The sequence below is a fragment of the Orcinus orca genome, chromosome 15 (genome assembly GCF_937001465.1).
Source record: "Orcinus orca chromosome 15, mOrcOrc1.1, whole genome shotgun sequence".
Taxonomy (NCBI): Eukaryota; Metazoa; Chordata; class Mammalia; order Artiodactyla; family Delphinidae; genus Orcinus; species Orcinus orca.
In genome coordinates, this window is record NC_064573.1 from 54,966,101 (window position 1) to 54,988,536 (window position 22,436).

Below are 22,436 nucleotides of genomic sequence, written 5' to 3' on the forward strand. Positions count from 1 at the left end.
CTAAGTCACCTTTGTATACTCAGTACTGTGTGCACTGCCTGATAGTGTTCAATAAACTTACTGAATGAAGTGAAATCAAGATTCATCCTCCTGTAATCATATGCTATCTCAGTGATTCTCAACCCTGACTTGCCATCAGAATCAGCTGAGGAGCTAATAAAAATGACCAATGCAGAGGTGGGACTTCTAGTATGGTGGAGTGAGCAGTTCAGCAGTTTCTCTCCCCAAAAAGCCATGATAAAATTGGATATGATTGCCAAAACCAACCCATTCAGGGCTCTGAAAATCAACCAAAGGCATACACTACACTGACAAGTGGTTATTCATAAAAAGATACTGAACTTCAGGTATGAATAAGTGGGAGTCTGTGTGACATTCTTGCCTAGTCTTTCACCACCCCCTAGCTCCCAGCTCAATCCATAAGGTAGTTCTACCAAGGTGGGAAAAGGTGAGAAAATCGTAATGTTCACTGCCAGAGGGGTTGACTTGATTTGGAGCAGAGCATGATAAACCTCCACAACCAGCAACATTGTAACATGAGCCACCTAAGTGGCAAACAAACAAGGGAAGACCAGCAGCTCAATTAATCTCAGGATGCAATCACGGTTGGAGCAAGCAGAAGACTGGCAGGTCAGCCTGAAATTTAACAGGAAGATTTGAAAAATAAGACCACCATGGAGGGACTTCCCTGGTGGTGCAGTGGTTAAGAATCCACCTGCCAATGCAGGGGACATGGGTTCAAGCCCTTTTCCGGGAATCCCACATGCCACGGAGCTACTAAGCCCATGTGCCACAACTACTGAGCCTGTGCTCTAGAGCCCACATGCCACAACCACTGAACCCGTGTGCTACAACTACTGAAGCCCACACGCCTAGAGCCTGTGCTCCACAGCAAAGACAAGCCACCGCAATGAGAAGCCCACGCACCACAACAAAGAGTAGCCCCCGCTCGCGGCAACCAGAGAAAGCCAGCGCACAACAACGAAGACCAACGCAGCCAATAAAAAAAACGACCACCATGGGGGCCTTCATAAGCTCTCCATGTGCCTGAATAGAAAAAAACTGGAGAGGGCTCAGGTTATCCACACATCATTGGTTAACTGTAAACCTGTGTACATGTGCAGAGGAGAAACAAGAGAGTCTAGAGGTAAGCAAATCCAGGGCATACATACTTTAAAATTACCTGAATTTCAAATGTGCTCCCCAACACACACACAGATCTATTGCCAGAAGATGGAACCTTTACTGTCTTGAGATGTTTGAGCACAGTGTCTGACCATTCATTTATTGGCCATTAATCTATGCAAATACAAGGTGATCCCTATGAATTCAGGCTTAAAACTGAGAATGACAATTTTTTAAAAAAACTAAAACAGAGACATCAGCAGTAACACAGTGCTAGGTAAACAGATTCTATAAATGTGTTTAGGCAAGTAATTAAACAAAAACAAAACAGAGCAACAACACATTTAGGGAAAAATTCAGAATCCAGAATTACTACAGTATATTATCTAACAGGTCCCATTTTCTTTTTTTTTTTTTTTTTTGGCTGTGCTGGGTCTTTGTTGCTGTGTGTGGGTTTTCTCTAGTTGCGGCGAGCGGGGGCTACTCTTTGTTGCGGTACATGGGCTTCTCATTGCGGAGGCTTTTCTTGTTGCGGAGCCCAGGCTCTAGGCACGTGGGCTTCAGTAGTTGTGGCTCGTGGGCTCTAGAGTGCAGGCTCAGTAGTTGTGGCACACAGGCTTAGTTGCTCCGTGGCATGTGGGATCTTCCTGGGCCAGGGATTGAACCTGTGCCCCCTGCGTTGGCAGGCAGATTCTTAACCACTGTGCCACCAGGGAAGCCCCCAACATGTCCCATTTTCAATTACAACAAAAATTATGAAACATGACAAGAAATAGGAAAGTGTGACACACACCAGCAGAAAAAATCAGTAAATAAAAATTGTCTCCAGGTGCACCCTGATGTTCAATTTAGCAAACAAAGACTTCAAAGCAGTAATAAGAAATAAGTTCAAAGGCCAATAAAGGAAACCATGTTTAAAGAATTAAAGGAAAGTATTATAATAATGACCCAAAAAGAGAGAATGTCAACAAAGAGATAAGAATTATAAAATAGAAGCTAATGAATATTTTGGAGTTTAAAAGTACAATAACTTAAATGAAAAATTTATTAAAGGGACTCAACAGATTTTATATAGAAGAATTTAAAAAATCAGTGAATCTGAAGATAGAAATAATCTAATAAAAAAAAAACAGAAAAAGAATGAAGAAAAAATCTTAAAGCCTCAGAGATCTGTTAGACAACATCAAACATACCAATATATGAGTCATGGTAGTACTGGAAAGAGGAGAGAGAGAGAAAAGGTAGGAAAATATATTTGAAGAAATAATGGACTAAAATTCCCCAAACTTGATGAAAATATTAATCTACGGATCCAAGATACTCAACAAACCCAAGTATGATACTCACAAAGAGATACACATGTAGATATATCATATATAGTCAAACTGTTGAAAGCCAAAGTCAGAGAGAAAACTTCAAAGCACCAAGAGTAAAATGATTCATCACATACAAGAGAACAATGTATTAATGATTCACTTCACATCAGAAACGATACAACCCACAGGCATTCGTATGACATATTTAAGTGCTGGGGGAAAAAATAAATCAAGAATTCTATATTCAGCAAAACTATTACTCAAAACTGAAAGCAAAGACATTGCCAGACAAAGAGCGAGAGAATCCATTGCTAGCAGACCTGTCTTATAAGAAATGCTAAAGCAAATCCCTCAGGTTTAAAGGAAATGACACCAGACAGTAATTTGAATCCACACCAAAAAATAAAGAGCACCAGGAAGTAAATAACTGGATAAATATGTAAGCATACATATATTTCTATTTTCTTAAATTCTTTGAAAGACATAAGATTACATAAAACAATACTTATCACACTGCACTGTTGGGTTTATAACATATATAGTTGTAAGGCATATGATAATAGTACAAAGGATAAGGGAGGAAATGGAACTATATTGGAGCAAAGTTTCTAAATTTTACTGGTATGAAGTTAATATAAATCTGAAGTAGATTGTGATTAGTTAATATGTATATTATAATTTCTAAAGCAATCCCTTAAGAAAATAATAAAAAATAGAGTCAAGAAAGAAAGGAATTAAACGGTACACTAAAAATATCTATTTAACACAAAACAAGGCAATAAAGGAGAAACAAATGAACAAAAGAGATATGAGATATGCAGAAAAAAATTTAAAAACTGGTAAACATAAGTCCAACCATAGCAGTAATTTTATTAAATGTGAATGGATTAAAAACTCCAAGGAACAGCAGAGATTGTCAGAATGGATTTTTTAAAATCCAACTATATGCTGCTACAAGAGCCACATTCTAAATTCAAAGACACATATTGTTAAAGTAAAAGGATGAAAAAGATATACCATGCAAATAATAACCATAAGGAGCTGGAGTGGCTATATTAATATCAAACAAAATATACTTTTAACTAGGAAATATTACTAGAGACAAAGAGGGACATTTCATAATGATAGGAAGGTCAATTCCTCAAAAAAATATAACAATTATAAATGTACATGCATCTACCAACAGAGCCGTAAAATATATGAAGCAAAAAATGACAGAATTGAAAGAAAAAATAGAAAATTGAAAATAGCTGGAGATTTCGATACTCCACTTTCAATAACTGATAGAACGACTAGATAAAAATCAGTAAGGACATAGGAGACTTGAATAACACTCTCAATCAACTTGATACAACTGACCTTTCTAGAATACTTTACCCAATGACAACAAAGTACGTATTCTTTTAAACATTCTCCAGGAGAATTTATATGCTAACTCACAAAACAATCTCAATCCATTTAAATGAATTTAAACCATACAAAATATATTCTCTGATAACAGAAAAATTAAGTAAAAATCTACAACAGTAAGAAATTTAGAAAATCCTCATATATCAGGAAACTAACAACATACTTCTAAATTACCCACAAGGGAAAAGAAATCACAAGGGAAATTAGAAAGTATTTTGAACTACATGAAAACAAAAACACAACATATCAAAATTTATGGGATAAAGCTAAAGCAGTTATTAGAGGTAAGTTTATAGCTTTAAGTGTCTATATTAGAAAAGAAGAAAAGTCTCAAATTAATAACTTAAGCTTTCATTGTAAGTTAGAAAAAAATTAAATATGAAGCAAGTAGAAGGTAGATATAATAAGATTAGGGAGGAAATCAATAAAATAGAAAACAGAACAACAATAGATAAAATCAGTGAAACAAAAGTTGGTTCATTGAAAAGATCAAGAAAATTGACAAACCTTTCACTAGATTAACCATGAAGAAAGAGAGAAGACACAAATTATCAAGAACAAGAATAAAAGAGGCGACCACTACCAACCCCACATAGATTAAAAGGCTCACAAGGAAGTATGATAAATGCACTTATGCCAAAAATTTAGACAACTTAAATGAAATGGAAAAATTCCCATAAAGATTCAAACTACAAAAACTAACTCAAGAAGAAATGAAAAATCAGAACAGATCAATAACAAGTAAAGAAACTGAATTAGTAATTTAAAATCTTTGCACAATGAAAAGCCCAGGCCCATATTGTTTCACAGATGAATTCCATGGAATATATAAAGAAGAAACAAACAAATCATTTACATGTATTTTCAAAAACAGAAGAGAAGGGAACACTTCCCAACTTATTCTATAAGGCCAGTATTACCTGATATCAAAGCCAAACAAAAAAACATTATAATAAACAAACAAACAAAAAAAACACAGACCAATAGCCTTCAAGAACACAGGTACAAAAATCCTTCACAAAATATTAGTAAACTGAATCCAGCAACATATAGCCAAGTGGTATTTATTCCAGGAATGCAAGGTCGATTTAACATTTGAAAATCAATCAGTGTAATATACCATATTAACAGAATAAAAATGATCACCTCAATAGATGCAAAAGAAGTATTTGACAAAATTCAGCATTCCTTCATGTTAAAAACTCTCAACAAAAGAGGAATAGAAGGGAAGTTCCTCAGTCTGATAAAGACCATCTATGAAAAATCTAGAGCTAGTATCATATCTAATAGTAAAAAATTAAATCCTTTCTTCCTAAGACAGTAAGGGAACAAGGGTGTGATATTAGCTCTTGCCAATTCTCTTCAACATTGTACTGAAGTTCACACTATACTGAAGAATAGCCAAGGCAATTATTAAAAATAAAATTGAAAAAATTGGATAGCAAGTCTACCTTTAGTTATGGATGATATAATCCTATATGTAAAAAATGCTAAGGAATACACACACACACACACGCACACACACACAAATGCTACTACTAATAAATGAGTTCAGCAAGGTAACAGAATACAGAATCAAAACACAAAAATCAATTATACTTCTGTTTACTAGCAATGAACAATACAAAAATAAAATTAAGATAACTCCATTCACAATACTATCAAAAAGAATAAAATATTTAGGAATAACTTTAACATAGAAGTATAACACTTCTACATTGAAAATTACAAAACATTATGATAAGTGAAACAAAATCTAAATAAATAAATATCTCATGTTCATGGATTGAAAGAGTCAATATTGTTAAAACACACATTTTTCAAAATTGATTTACAGTTTCAACATAATTCTTATCATGTTGCCAGCAGACTTTTCTCTTTGTAGAAATTAACAAGGTGATCTTAAAATTTATATGGGAATATGAAGGAATTACATAGGCAAGATTTTTTATTTTATTTTTTTGTAGAAGAGGAACTAAGTTTGAGAACTTACATCTACCAATTTCAAAACTCTTTATAAAGCAATAATAATTAAGAAAGTGTGGTGCTGGCATAAGGACAGGCATATAGATCCATGCAACAGAATTGAGAGTCCATATATAAACCTTTTCACTTATGGTCAGTTAATTTTTGATAAAGGTGCTAAGGAATTTAAGGGTGAAATGATAGTCTTTTCAACAAATGGTGCTGGGACAATTGTATATCCATAGGTGAAGGGATGGATTTAGAACTTTACTCAACATCACATACAAAAAATTACTTCAAGCAGCCGCATAGCACAGGGAGATCAGCTCGGTGCTTTGTGACCACCTAGAGGGGTGGGATAGGGAGGGTGGGAGGGAGGGAGATGCAAGAGGGAAGAGATATGGGAACATATGTATATGTATAACTGATTCACTTTGTTATAAAGCAGAAACTAACACACCATTGCAAAGCAATTATACTCCAATAAAGATGTAAAAAAAATTTTAAAAATTAATTCAAAATGGATTATTTCTAAATGTAAAGTAAAATTACAAAACTCAGAAGATAAAAGAAATTCTTTATGATATTGAGTTAGAGTTCTTAGATATAACATGAAAAGCATGATTAAAAAAGGAAAAAAGTGATGAACTGAATTTCATCAAATGTAAAAGTTCTGGTCTTTGAAGGACACTGTTAAAAGAATGAAAAGACAAGTCACAGAATGAGAGAAAATATTTGCAAACATTAATAAAGGAATTGTATATAAAATATTTAAATAACTCTAATGATTCAATAATAAGCAGAAAAAAATCCAATTTAAAAATGGGCAAAAGATTTGAGCAGGCATTTCACCAAAGAAGATACACAAATGGCTACCATGCACATTAAAAAGATGGTCAATGGGCTTCCCTGGTGGCACAGTGGTTGAGAGTCCGCCTGCCGATGCAGGGGACGCAGGTTTGTGCCCCGGTCCGGGAAGATCCCACATGCCACGGAGCGGCTGGGCCTGTGAGCCATGCCCACTGAGCCTGCGCGTCCGGAGCCTGTGCTCCGTAACGGGAGAGGCCACAGCAGTGAGGGGCCCGCATACCACAAAAAAAAAAAAAAAAAAAAAAGATGGTCAACATCGTTAGCCATTAAGTAAGCACAAGTTAAAACCACAATGAGACCCCACTACACACCCAAAAGAATGGCTATAAAAAATAAGACAGAAAATAACTAATGTGGATAAACTGGAATCCTTGTACCTTAGTATGTGAATGTAAAACGGTATAGCTGCTTTGGAAAAGAGTAGTTTCTTGTAATGTTAAACATAAACTTAGCACACAACCCAGCTGATATTTTAGAATGTGCAAGAGAAGGTTCACTTCAAACAGAAAGCCTTAACTTTCTGTCATAATTTCATTTATTCAACAGAAAACTTATTTAGTATCCACTGTGTGCACAATAGCGTGCTTGAAGCTGGGATGGGAGGGGGATATGAAGATAAATTAGATAAATTAATGACTCCTGTTAGGACTTCTCTGGTGGTGCAATGGTTAAGAATCTGCTTGCCAATGCAGGGGACACGGGTTCGAGCCCTGGTCCGGGAAGATCCCACATGTCACAGAGCAACTAAGCCTGTGCGCCACAACTACTGAGCCTGTGCTCTAGAGCCTGTGAGCCACAACTACTGAAGCCCGCACGCCTACAGCTCATGCTCCACAACAAGAGAAGCCACCACAATGAGAAGCCTGCGCGCCACAGCGAAGCATAGCCCCCGCTCTCCCGCAACTAGAGAAAGCCCGCGCACAGCAACGAAGACCCAACGCAGCCAAAAGTAAATAATAAAATAAAATTAATTAATTAAAATAAAAAAAGACTCCTGTTTTCTGAGAGCTTTACCATCTAGTAGGGGAGTAAATGCTACCAGGCCTGATGTGTTGAATTATGTCAATCATGGAAGAAAGGATGGAAGGACAGAAGGAAGGCAGGCAGATAAACAGAAAGATTAGAGCAAACAAAAGCTGAATTCACAGGCTTGGAGGCAATTTCTGTCTGGGGTTATCAGGGAATCCTTTGTGGAAGAGCTGGACATTAAAAGATGGGTAGGTCATCCCAGGATGACACAGAGATGTGTGCAAAAGCTTGAAAATAGAAGTTCCATTTTCATTGCTGACTTATCTATGTGTTGCCATTAGACTTTACCGAGTCGTCACAAAGGAGCTGAACTCATTTTTATTATTCTAACAATTTTCCTTTAAAACCGCCTCTTCATATATATTTACAACCTAGCACTGCAGCGTATAAAGAAAATGCTCAGCTGTTTCCCAGAAGGGAGGAAAGGGTGGTGGTTTTACTGAACTATGGGTCAGCTTCTAGAAAACTATCCTTCTTGGCTGTCTTTGGTCATTTGGTCAGCCCCTCCTCCTCAGGGCTTCTGGGATCTGAGGGTCCATCTCTTTCATCTTCAGAACCCCCTGGAGGGTCAGAAACAAGCACTTGGAGTTTGCAGTCTCTTTTCTCATTTCTGTCTTTCTATCAGCTGCATTTTTCCCTGTTGCAAAACTTGAAAGACTGTATTTTCCCTGGGTTTTGTGAAAGGTTGTTTTGGGTCTACTTTTGATATACAGCAGCTTCGTCCTACGCTCCTCCTTTGGTATGGGTATCATGTCAGCCTCAACACTTTCTACTGACCTTTTGATTCTCCTGTTTCCCAATCTAAACACTTAAGGAACTTTCAGGAGAACATCAAAGTTAGTGGATAAGCAGGAGGCTTTGAGTCCTTTTTTCACTAGTATACTTTCCAGAAAAGGTCTCTTATAAGATACAAGCACGAATTTAGTTTGATCAACATCATCCTTGAAATTTACTGACATGCAGTATCATAATAAATAACAGTCCCTTGGCCTTTCTTTCTGTCTTTGCATTATTTACCTTATAGTTATCCTGTTTTCCTCTCTATTTCAGTCTCTCAGCATAAAAATATCTTTTTTATTTTTATTTATTTTTAATGTATTTATTTTTGGCTTTTTTGGGTCTTCGTTGCTGCATGCGGGCTTTCTCTAGTTACGAAGAGCGGGGGCTTCTCTTCATTACAGTGTGCAGGCTTCTCACTGTGGTGGCTTCTCTTGTTGCAGAGCATGGACTCTAGGCACGCAGGCTTCAGTAGTTGTGGCTTGTGGGCTCTAGAGCACAGGCTCAGGAGTTGTGGCGCACGGGCTTAGTTGCTCTGTGGCATGTGGGATCTTCCTAGACCAGGGCTTGAACCTGTGTCCCCTGCATTGGCAGGCGGATTCTTAACCACTGTGCCACCAGGGAAGCCAAAATATCTCATTTTTAGTTTTTAAAAAATTTTAGTTACTTAAATAGTAATATAACCACAATTTTTCTTCTATTTATTGCCTTATTGTTTCCATTATTTAAATTTCCGCTGACAAGTAACATTTTACTCTCCTTTTTAGTAATTTGCCACAGCTAATGTATAGATAGACATGATCTAAAAACAAATACCAGGGGGGTCTGAACCACTTCTCAACATGAATGTTAGAATAGTCATGCTCTAGAAAAAGCTAGTGGGTTAAACACTGAGAGACAAATCTTTATGGTTACCACATACACCCTTCAGTTTCTATCCATTCCTGGCTATTTTAGAAATTAATTTAACTCAACTGAGTGAGTATGGCCCATTTTTAAGCAGAAGTGAAAGAGTCCACTCTATATTTCCTAGATATATTATGCAGGACACTTGACCATAATATCAGGAGATGCCTTATAGAGTCTAGGTCTGTGGACTGAAAATTGTCCAGGGTTAGTAAAAGTTAGCCTTATTAACTTATTTATAAGGCAGCCCAGAAACCCATATTCCACCCCACTCTGAGGATGGTCGCTAGGGTTGACTAGACTTTGCATGAAGCTTACCTTCCTCATTTGAGGTGCTCCTGCTATCTCCTGTTTCATCTAGAAAGGCTGCTGTGGAAAAGGTCAAGCCTGCAGCAAGGGCTCCTTGGGCTCCCACAGCTCGGAGAGCTCTGCGGGGAAGCTCAGTTACACTCACTGCTCGGCCAGCAGTGGACAGAGTTAACATGTTACCTCTGAGCGATGGGAGGTAACTGCATGGCCCTTCCTCCACCTCTGGCTACTCATTCTATTCCCACTCTATGAGGGGACATGTCTTCCTTCTCACAGCCTGATTCACCTGCCAATGGAAGATTAATGCCATTCTGGGGGTATCTTGTATCATCTAAACTTTAATTTGACCTGCAAAAGAGCCTGATGAATAGTATTTTCAGTGTAGAAACAAAGCAAATGAAGCAGAGAATGAATCACGTCTTTCTGGGCCTCAGTGTATGTTATCTGTGGAAGGAGGGGCTTGAATTAGATGAGCTTGTGGTCTCTTCCTGCCATTCCCCAATTCTATGGATCTACAAATTGCCAATTGTAGGAAACTGGTATCACCAGGAATGATACTCCCAGTCCTCTCTCCGCAAACAAGTTGCAGGTTTACAGCCATGAGAGTCGGAGATTGATGCGTGGTGAAGGCTTCTCTCTTTGGACGCAGCGTTTATTTTGGGGATTCAGAACACAACTCAGTAGTTGCCTTTTAAAGAAGGAACTGGCAATAAACCTGTCCATTTCTGGGCAGAATAAAAAAGAATAACTGATTTCTGCTTTCATTAGATGTTTCCCCTGATAGTCTCCTGTCATATAGGAAGTAAAATGACTCATCATTTTCTTAGTACTTAAATTCTGGAAGACAAATCCCAGAATGTTCTATTTTCTACCCAGAAACTTATGGTGCCTTTTCCTTATATATAATAGTTAAATCTTTCTTTAGAGAAGAGGATATATCTTAATCCTTCTTACCCTATTCTATTTTTTATTGCTTCCATAACATTTATTACCTTTTAGCATGATTTAAATTCATTGTCCTTTTTATTATGTTTATTGTTTATGACCTATCTCTCCATGCTCCAAGAGGGCAGGAATCTTTGTCAGATTTATTCAATAATTTATCCCAAGCACCTAGAGCAGTGCTTAGCACACAGGAGGCACTCAGTAGATATTTACTGAATGAATGAACAATACCTAAACCTCACTAAACGGTCCCTATGTGCTTGCTATTATACTACACACCTTACATGATTATCTCTTTTAGGGCTGCCAACATGAACAACAATCATTTTCTTCATTTTACAGATGAAGAAACTGAGAGTTTACAGGCATATCCAAAGTTGCAAGTGTAATTGCATGTAAGTAAAGGCTTGTTTGACCCCAAAGACTATCCACTTGCCATTACGTTAGAACATCTAGAAATGGAGATATAGAAAATGGACACTAATCCGATACCCATAGCTGAGGTCAAGACACACAAATGTCCACAAGGCAGCAGACTTCTTTGGTAGCATCTTTTGAAACCACACTGGGGTGGGAAAGGGAGCAAGTCTTCAGGTCCCCCTCAGTCCCTGCTGTAATCAGATCCATCAATAAAAGACAGGGGTTTGTGTTTTATGGTCTCTGTTTTTAGCATTGGATTGGTATCTTCTGTGAGAATTACAACTGGTTTGAACATTAGCACGTTCTTTGCAAAGTCTAGAAGTTTCAAAAGAGGTTATGATCTGGGTAACAACCAAGGGTCAATCAATGTGACATGAGTGTAGGTAAGGGGCACAATTTAAGGTTAGGCACGGTGCCCAGGGCAAGTCACTCATGTTTCAGTTTTCTTATCCCCAAACTGGTGTCTTCCAGAGCCCTTGTGAGTCTCAGGTCTGATTCTAAGTGACAGTTAAAGAGTGTGTAAGGTTCCAGGTTTGGCATTCATAATGCCCCTGGGATTTTCTAGCTATTGTTTCTACCTATTGTTCCCTGCTCTAAATCTTGGTTTCTCCAGGAGAAGCAGGGGAAAGAAAAGGAAGCATAATGCAAAACTACACATTGATGCTTCAAGAAAAATATGGTAGCCATGTAGTCAAGGGGAGTTACTGGGAACTTGTAGAAAGGGTGGGGGACTTGGGGTAGGTTGGGGTGCTCAAGTCACTCTTCCACTATTTGTTAGTGTAAGGGAGAAAAGTCATTTAATCTCTTTGGTCTCCAATTCTCTCATTTTTTTAAAAAAATATTTTCTTATTCTTTGTACATTTTTTGTGTTATTTTTAAAATTTGTTTATTTATTTATTTATTTGGCTGCGTTGGGTCTTTGTTGCTGCGCGCAGGCTTTCTCTAGTTGCGGCAAGCAGGGGCTACTCTTCGTTGCAGTACACGGGCTTGTCATTGTGGTGGCTTCTCTTGATGAGGAGCACAGGCTCTAGGCATGCGGGCTTCAGTAGTTGTGGCTCGCGGGCTCAGTGGTTGTGGCTCATGGGCTCTAGAGCACAGGCTCAGTAGTTGTGGCACACGGGCTTAGTTGTTCCGCAGCATGTGGGATCTTCCCAGACTAGGGCTCGAACCCGTGTCCCCTGCATTGGCAGGCAGAGATTCTTAACCACTGCACCACCAGGGAAGTCCCTCCAATTCTCTCATTTTAAAAATGAGGATAATAATTTCTACTTCTCAGAGTTACTGTAAAGTGGTATAGAGAATGCTATGCTGAACGGTATCATATGGGCTGGATTTTAATCTGTTTAGAATCAGACAATCTGATGCCTACCATTACCACAGAGGGTTGAGGGGCCCATCACCCAAGAACTGTGCTGTGTTGTTCTCTGGTTTCTGGAAGTTATTCATTTCTACTTATCAAGTATAACAAAATATTTCTTTTTTACTCCCATCTTACTCAAAAGAAAGGATGGCACCCTGATTTCCATATACCACATTCCCTGTAAACATCTTCCTTATTTCATCCTAATTCCTTAGAAAGGGATCCTCAGGTCACACACTGGGCTGTCTGATATTTATATGCAGACTTTTCAGTGCAGTGGTTGTGACCTTTGTTGAACCACAGAGTTCTCTGAGAATCTGATAAAAGCTAGGGTCTTTCTCAGCAAAAAAAAAAAAAAAAAAAAAAATTTCATCTGCGCCTAATTTTGCATATAATTTGAGATCATCCAAAACTCTGTTGAAACCTACTCATGGACAGAGGCTAAAAACCCTTGCCTAATGGTTGCGAAGTGGTCATGAGTACCATTTCTCCTTTCATCTCTAATAGTATTTGTGAATTACTAACATAAAACAATAGTCTTGTATCATTTTGTTTTCCTGAATTACTTTCTTTAATTTAGTTTTTTTTTCTCACTGTGACTAAGAACAAAAGCATTTAGAATAAGCCTTCCAGAATTTATTTTATAACCCTTGGCTCAGAATGCAATTGGTAAACCAATCTGAGCTAAAAACCACACTGACTCTGAACAAGCCATTGTTCTTAAGTCTTAACTGAGGTCAGCCAAGTCCTGAGCACGTATAAGTCTCCATAGTTTCCACTTTACTACTGGACATCTAACTACAAAGCAGAGGCTAAAAATAGATCAAGCCTAGTGTTCATATACACTCCACAGAATTGCATTTCCAACCCCACATGAGTTTTAATTAACAACACTCTTTACAACCAAAGAGAGACTTCATTTAGCAGGGAAAAGTTGATCCACTTTGAAAAAGTTAAAATACAACCTGAAGGAATTATGAAGATTTTGAAATGTTCAAAGAATATCATTTGCTCCTGTTAGCTCTGGGTCTAAAATAAGAAAAACTAAAATACCCCTGGGATTAGGTTAGCTTTCTTTTCTTTTACATTGCATTACACAAAGGAGAAAATATTGACATCCTCTTCCCTTTCTTGTTTCTAGGTCTACATTTCTACTAAGTGGAGTTGTTCAAACATAGCAAGCCATTAATAAATACCTAATTACCTACATAAATACTTATAGAGCAAGAAGGAAGATGTGAGGTCGAGTATAGATAAATAATTACAGTTCTACTGCCTACAGAAAGTTTATTATCTGAGGCTCTTTATAGTTAAAATGGCTGTCTTCCAAAGATAATATAGAGCAAATGTTTTCTGGATAAAATATAAAGATTCTCAAATTTTCAATTACTAATGTTAGATATAATTTATCAGATTGTAAATAAATATGAATATTGCTTCTGTGGTTAAAAAAAGAATTTGTATAAAATTAAAATAATTTTAACAAAATTTAGCAATAGAGTTTAAGAAGTAAAACTCTTTGAATTACAGATTCATAAAACTCTGTAGCCTCTACAGCATTGGGGGAATGAAATAAGTACACAAGGAGTTACCTTAACAACTGTATGGTAATAAAAATACCCATTTTCTACATTTTCTATAGACTTGGCACAGACAGACCAGGAAAATGGATATTTAAAACATAATCCTCTCTATTACAGGACAGCTGTTTCCTAAATGAGGTTCTTAAACACATGTATGGGACATTCTTCAGGAGAACGCAATGATACTCTCACATAGCATGGTGCTCGTTCCTATTTCCTTTGGAAGGCAGGTATTTGAAACAAGAGCTAAAAGAAGTGAGTTCACCTCCTCACTGACAATATTTCCATATGTGCAGCTAATCTGAGGTCTTTATGAATATCCCCTGGCACACATGACCCATGAAAGTGAGATTGCAAAACAATCCTGTTCCATTTTAAATGGAATTTCAGAACGTTGCCATCACACATTCCAGGTAAACTCCAGAGACTCTGGTACTGAACATGCAGAAGCTCCCAGGAGGTCAATGTCAGTGCCCAGGAATCACAGCCGTGGATCAGGTACTGCTTAAACCCACAGGGATTCAGGCGTTTCTGCCTTCAGAAACTGTCCTTACATACAAGCCACCATATTATTTCCTCAGTAACTTTTTTAATTCCCAGAAATAAACACCTTCTCCAGTTGCCCTAACAGATATTTTGTGGACTTAAATTTTGTAAGACAAAATTATATCTGTTTAGAACAAATAATGCAACCTACGCCAGATGGAGGAGGTTTGAGCCAGCAGGTGATTACTGATCACATAGCCCAGGAATTTTTATGTTTTGAAGTTCAGCAATTCTTTCTGTGGACTATAGATAGATGTTTAATAAAATCACATGAATCTTGCAAGTGTGTTTTAATCCCCATGACACATTTTGCTCTGGATATGGAGAAAATAAAAATTGGCTTGGACTGAGAAATTATCTGCCCAGCATTTATCAGGCTGGAACAACAAACACAGAGAAACCAAGCTCAAGGTTCACAGGAAATGTGTCTCCCGGGGACACTGCTGCAGTAGAGGGTTGTGATAACTCCCTCTTTGAGTGACTACAGGCTCACCGAGAAACTTTCTTCTCTAATATCAAACATTATCAGTAGGCTTGCTGTTTGAAATTTTATCAGGAAGAATGAGGTATTGCCTTCTTGTGTGGAGGAGTTGCTGTTGACAGAGAAGCAGCCTCAGTTCCCAGCCCAGGTGCTGAGCTCCACATAAAAGGTTTCTAGATACAACAGTCCTCATTTATCTCAACTTGACTGTTTCCAAAGCAGCAGGACACTGGATTCATTTTTCAGACCAAACCTACATCTAAGCTCCATGCTTCCTAGAATCCTACTGAAACTCTCTTTTCCTCTGGTGTGTGGTCTCCCTCATGGCAATGGGTTAAATCTAATTTTGTCAGAGTACCAGTTTGCTCCTGGTATTCTTAGGCTGACTGAGATAGGGCCATGTTTTTATAAAATGCCCTGGCTAAAGAAAATATTTGCTGCTTGAATAATAACTCGGAATTTTAACCTTGGCTTTCATATATTGAAAGACTAGAACACATCTCTGCTGTAGTTTGGGATCCTGTGGTCTCTGAATTTCAAATTCTATTCTCATCTATGACTTCCCTGGTGGCACAGTGGTTAAGAATCCGCCTGCCAATGCAGGCAACACGGGTTTGATCCCTGGTCAGGGAGGATCTACATGCCACGGAGCAACTAAGTCCGTGAGCCACAGCTACTGAAGCCTGCGCACCTAGAGCCCGTGCTCTGAAACAAGAGAAGCCACCACAATGAGAAGCCTGTGCACCACAACGAAGAGTAGCCCCTGCTCGCTGCAGCTAGAGAAAGCCTGTGCGCAGCAATGAAGACCCAACACAGCCAAAAATAAATAAATAAAATAAATTAATTAAAAATAAATAAATAAAATTGGAAGTTAAGACTCTGCATGAGCATTTCTTTAAAAAAAAAATTTCTATTCTCATCTAAGTTGAAATGTTCTCAGGACGAGGAAACCTGCTGTGAGTATTGAAATGAGGTTTCCTGGCTCTGCTGCTGCTGAATATTGAACACGACTTGTGGCAAAACATCTCTGCTTCTAGCAATATCGCAGATGGCAATTCAAGCAAGACATCCCAGGGTGGCTGTGAAGCTTTTTGTGAAACTCAGAGAAGGAAGGTAAAGGGAAATCGTAGACATAAGTCCCAGGCCTCCCAAAACATGGCCTTGCTCCATACCTGGTTTAAAGGTAGGGCTGCCAGTAAGAAGATAAGAAAATGTGACATGGGGAAGTTATTCAGAGAACGTGGCTTTGCCCTAAATTTGTAAGGCTGCTTTGGACATACCCGTGGGAGTAGCCATAGTCGTAGGCTGAGGCAGCCTTCTGACTGACTGCAGATGAGAGGGCAAACTCGGAGGCCCGGGAAGCCTGCTGCTGGTAGGATGCGGCGGACGCCTGGCTGAAGGCCTCGGACTTCTGGCGGTGGGCAGCGGAGGAGCGGCTGCTGTAGGCAGTGGAGCCATGGGTGTAGATGGCCGAGCTTTTCTTCTCCTGCTGGTACTGGCTCATGGTGGTGCGAAGGTTTTTGTTGTGGTAGCTGCGATCATAGTGCTCGTGAAGTTTCTGATAAAAAGGCAGAGACATCATGTGCCCCCAGGGAACCAGGCAATCTACAAGAAAGCAACAGTTTGGGGGTGAACTATTAAGGAACAAACCCAACAGAACAAGTCATCTAAACCAACATGTAAAAATTACTCTTTTATCTGTTCCAAAGAGTAAGTGGAAACTGATGTGAAGGTTAGTTTAGCTGGTTACTCAATAAATTCCTTGCTTCATAGCCCAGATGTAACCCCTCCTATCATTGTACTGTCTTCACCTTTTTTTTAATACCTAGGAGATCTTTACAAAGTTTCCCTATTGTGCTTTTTCCTTAGACCTTTCCTAGCATATATTTCTAATTTTTTGGCATTTCATTCTGACAGGGGCTTCATCTGAGAGAATATGTAATGATGGAGAGTCTGCGTCCAACCAACGTGGTTTTCATTCAACAAATAATTACTGAGAACCTATTTTGAGCCTGGTACTATTCCAGCACAGGAAATACAGAGATGAACAAAACAAACAAAATCCCTGCTCTGATAACCCTATATACAACCTTATGATCTATTGCAAGAGACAGACAAATAGAGAAAATAAAGTGTAAAGTATATTAGAACCTGCTAAATGCTATAGAGAAAAATAAAACAGGAAAGTGGGATGGGATGCAATTTAAACAGCATCATTAGGGATGATGATGATGACTGAGCATGAAAGTGACATCTGAGCATGAGAATATCTGGGGGGAAGTATTCTGGTTGGAAGACCATTGCAAAGGCACTGGGGTGTAAGCCTGCCTGTTGTACTCCAGGAATGGCAAATAGGCCAGTGAGGCTGCATGGAGTGAGGGAGGTGCAGGGAGAGGTATAGAAGATGATGTCAGAGAGGTGGAGGGTGGGGAGGGCAGATAATGTAGTGTCCTATAGGTGACTGTAAGGACTTTGAATTCTATTCTGAAAGGGCTAAGGAGTCACTGGAATGTTCTGAGCTGAGAATCACTCTTGCTGAGTTTGAGAATAGACTGTTGAGAGACAAGAGTGAAAGCCAGGAGACCAATTAGAAGGCTGTTATGGGCTGAGTTGTATCCCCCCCCCAAATTCATATATAGATGTCCTAACCTTCAGTACTTCAGAATGTGAGGGTTTTTGGAGATAAGATCTTTACAGAAGAAGTGAGGTTAAACTGAGGTCATTAGGATAGGTTCTAATCCAATATGACATGATTGGCATCCCTATAAGGAGAGGAAATTAGGACACAGATATGTACATATACAGAGGGAAGACTGTGTGAAGACACAAGAAGATGACCATCTACAAGCCAGGAGAGAGGCCTCAGAAAAACCAGCCCAGCTGACACCTTGATCTCAGATTTCTAATCTCCAGAATCATGAGAAGATAAGTTTCTGTTGTTTAAGCCACCCAGTCTATGGTACTTCGTTATGGCAGCCCTAGCAAATTAATACAAAGGCCACTGCAATAGTCCAGGCTAGAGATTATAGTGGTAGCAGTGGAAGTGTGAGAAGTGATCAGACTCTGCATGCTTTTCAGGCAGAAGCAATAGCATTTGCTGAAAGTTCTGGATCAGGGTGTGAAAGAAAGAGAGGAATGAGAGATGGCTCCAAGGATTTTGCTTGAGTAATTGGAAGACTAAAACTGCTATTAACTGAGATGAGCCAGGAGTGTAAGAAAAGAGCAGTTCAGAATGGAAGAACAGGAGACTGGTTTGAGACATTCTACATTTGAGATACCTGCTAGACACCCAAGTGGAGAGATTAAGTGATTAATCTTAAACTTAATTAAGAGATTAAGTTGGATATTTGACTCTGGAATACAGGGTAAAGGTTCAGGATGGAGACCTACATTTGGGACTCACCAGCATTTAGATGCTATTCAATGCTGAAAAGAAAATAGATGAGAATGAAAGTCCTAGGACTGAACCCTGGAGGATGCTTATATTGTCATATAACAAGCTCTCTCGAATTTCACAAATACTTCAAAAAGGTATAGTGTCAAGGCAGAAAAATTCCATTAAGAATATGAAGGCTTCTAGTCTTCCTACATAAGGCAGCAAGAAAGTCAATCATCAGTGTAGCAGTTTGCATTGTGAACATGACCTAACAGTCCTACTGAAAGTCAAAAATAGGTTTGCTTAGCATAGAGAGGGGAAACTTCAGACTGCATTATCTTTCTTGAAAACTCTGTCCACTGACAGAAGCGTATCAGCCATATTGACAACCCTGGATGAAGTAGTGGTTTTATGGAAGCCCCCTCTTACATTTTTTTTTAATTAATTAATTTATTTATTTTTGGCTGCATTGGGTCTTCGGTGCGGTGCGCGGGCTTCTCATCGAGGCGGCTTCTCTTGCTGCAGAGCACTGGCTCTGCAGTAAGAGAACTGGCTCTAGGTGTGCAGGCTTCCCTGTGCCACCAGGGAAGCCCCCCTCTTCCATTTTTAATGCTTTTATGCATGTCCTAAATTTTTTCAAGTGAAATTAGTTGTAATAAATTTTTCAAATCTTTTAAAAAAATTCTAAATGAGGACTGAATCCTTCTAAACTTGCCACATTTTCTGTCAAGTTTAAATCTACTTTTTAGGACTTCCCTGGTGGCACAGTGGTTAAGAATCCGCCTGCCAATGCAGGGGACACGGGGTCGATCCCTGGTCCAGGAAGATCCCACATGCCACACAGCAACTAAGCCCGTGTGCCACAACTACTGAGCCTGCGCTCTAGAGCCCCTGAGACGCAACTACTGAGCCCACGTGCCATAACTACTGAAGCCTGTGTGCCTAGAGCCAGTGCTCTGCAGCAAGAGAAGCCACAGCAATGAGAAGTCCGTGCACCACAACAAAGAGTAGCCTCTGCTCGATGCAACTAGAGAAAGCTCGCGCACAGCAACAAAGACGCAAAGCAGCCAAAAATAAATAAATAAATAAATAAATAAATTCAAAAAATAAATCTACTTTTTAGAAAGCCTTTTAAAGTACAAGACAAGCTTGCTCTTCAATTCAGTTCCATTAAAAACAATGAGATAAATATAAAAACAGTTTCTAAGATGAACTGAAAAGCTGTTTCCCTTTTATTATTACTTTATGTTTTCTTGTCATTAGTCCTGCAGATTTCCAGGCCAAACCTCAGACTTAATAAATGAGGATCTTTGGTGAGAGCGGGAGCAGGAGACTGAATTCTACACAATTTCTCAAAGTGTTTCCAATGTACACTGAAGTTTGAGAAATGCTTGCCTTAGAAGATAGGAGTGATTTTAAGGACAGGTAGAGAATAATATTTCAATGGATTTTAAATGACTAGTGTGGAGAAGTTTTCAATTTTTTGTGTTTTTATTTCAACACCTAATAAAAATTTTCACCTCTTAAAAATTTTTTTTTAAAAATCTACTTTTTTTAACATCTTTATTGGAGTATAATTGCTTTACAACGGTGTCCTAGTTGCTGCTGTATCACAAAGTGAATCAGCTTATACATATACATATACCCCCATATCCCCTCCCTCTTGTGTCTCCCTCCCACCCTCCCTATCCCACCCTTCTAGGTGGTCACAGAGCACTGAGCTGATCTCCCTGTGCTATGCGGCTGCTTCCCACTAGCTATCTGTTTTACATTTGGTAGTATATATAAGTCCATGCCACTCTCTCACTTTGTCCCAGCTTACCCTTCCCCCTCCCCATGTCCTCAAGTCCATTCTCTATGTCTGCATCTTTATTCCTGTCCTGCCCCTAGGTTCTTCAGAACCATTTTTTTAAATCTTTTTATTTAAACTAAAGAGTCAGCATGTATTCCCTAGAGAAGAAAATCCAGCAAACTTCATTCCAGAAATATTTATGTTAGGACTCATGGAAGATATCAGTCTACATGGCATTTCTCAAGAGGAAGAAAATAGCTACCAGCAAGCAACTTTGCTTCAACCCTTAAATAGATTGCTATTTTCTGTTCTAAAATATACAGGATGATGGTCAGGTGTAATGAATTATTATTAGACACATTTTTATAAAACAAAAGGGTTGAATATATAAACATAGAAGTATATGATCAGGCATTTATAAAGATGTTTGATAAGCTTCTGTACTGATACATACTACACTGCAACACAGCACATGTTATTTGAATGATGTCCAAATAAATAGTGAATGACCTTCCTGTGTATTATGTTATAAGCTAAATTCAGAACCCAAATAACTTGAAATGCTGTTATTTTCACAAAATAAAATCTTTAAATGTCTTGCCTCAATTCTATTTTCCATTCGCTTTATTTCTATTTTCCCCAAATACGTTTATTTTTAATAATACTTAATATTCCAAGCACAGAGATAATATATTACAAGTAAACAGGCTTTGGCCTTATGTCAACTCAGCTGGTTGTCATAGCTCTGACCTCTGGAACTAAGGTACAACTACCTTCTCCTCATCAAGTAAGTGAGGATTATCCCCAACACATGACAGCTAGAGTGTATTGGGAGGAAAGATGGTTTGGTTGTCTTCCATTCCTTTAAGACCTGTGTTTTTTCCTGAAAATAATTTGGGAATTTAGGAAGAGACAGTAACTCCATAGTTGTAACTGTGACATGATACTTTGTACAGGCATTAGAGGCTGAAAGCTGATAAAAATTCTTCACAGAAAATATTAACTTTAGGATCATGATGTGGGGCTCTTTGTTGCCTCTGAAGTATTGCTTAACCATTTTCCGATTAGAAATACCCAATGTACCCTTACATTCATCCATGTGGCACTGTCAGAGCAAAATCACTGAATTAGAGACTAGTGACTTCAGAGCTAGTTTACTCCTTTTGATCTAATATGTAATCAGGGAGTATTGTAGGCGTATGGAGGATAGAAAACACATGATTTCCTGTTACCTCACCCATTCCAGGTTTCAACCAAACCACTGAACTGTAACTTGGAAAGAGTACTTGACTCACGCTTACAGTTCTATCTGAGACAGCTATTATCTTTTTATAGTTCCAGAAACAGTAGCTTAATTTTAAAAGAATCCACTGATCTGAGAGAAGAGCTGTGCCAGCACAAACTGGCACCCTGCCGCTCGTTTTCCTTCCCCGGAGCTCCACTTTCCTATTTCTCTGCTATTCTGACATCTCTCTGAGAAAACTGCTGAGCTCAGAAGATAGAAAGAAACCACACACACTGCAGTGCTGTTGAGCACATAAAATATCAAGTGCATTCTTCTGCCTCAAGGTCACACTTACCAGTTTCCAAAGGAGTGATGGTGGTGGAAATGTTCCGACGTGACTGTGGAGCTGGATGAGAGAATGAAAAACCCACGCAGGTTGAATCCAAGAAAATGTTAAGAGGCAGGGCTAAAGACAGGACCCTGGGGGCCAGTTCAAAAATAATGCATGTGGTCAGGCTGTAGAATGTCAGAGCCACACAGCCAGCCTTTTATGGCCAAGAGGGCAGATAAATATAGCACCAAATGGGGAGGGTAGTCCTAAACCAAGAGCAAGAAGGAGGCCCTGGCAGGTAGCTGCCTCAGTAATTAATTACATTAATGCCAGTCAATGGCTCTGGCCTGATTAAAGCAAATGTAGGATTTTTATTTGGCTATAAGGGCTATTTTCAATATAATTTTATCACAGGATATTTAAAAGCATAATGGAAAGAGTGGTTTGTGTTGAGAGCTAAAAATAGGTGCAGTAATCTGATTCCCAAAATGGACTTCATGGAATTTTAATGCCAAGATATGATTCTGGATGCGCTGTTCATAACCCATGTACAATACATTTAAAAGACACAAGGTGAAAAAAGAACATGAGGCTAACTAGAGACAAGCAAGTAAGAAATGGGTCACACATGGTGGAAATTTTGGCTTGATGATCACCATTTCTCTCATTT

The 22,436-nt window shown here is 38.7% G+C and overlaps 1 protein-coding gene across 2 annotated transcripts in view; it reads right to left on the bottom strand.

The window, feature by feature from the left end:
- Positions 1-21,955, bottom strand: part of MYOM1 (myomesin 1) — a 142,275-nt gene extending 120,320 nt beyond the window's left edge. The window contains exons 1-2 of one of the 2 annotated variants that reach the window (XM_033439353.2): positions 21,791-21,955; positions 16,323-16,647 (exon numbers count right to left, since the gene is read on the bottom strand). In XM_033439353.2, the coding sequence (XP_033295244.1) occupies positions 16,323-16,624 (302 nt within the window). In that variant the 5' untranslated portion in view covers positions 16,625-16,647; positions 21,791-21,955. The remainder of the gene's footprint in view (positions 1-16,322; positions 16,648-21,790) is intronic. The other variant, XM_033439354.2, reaches the window with a different exon arrangement.
- Positions 21,956-22,436: the final 481 nt, after the last annotated feature.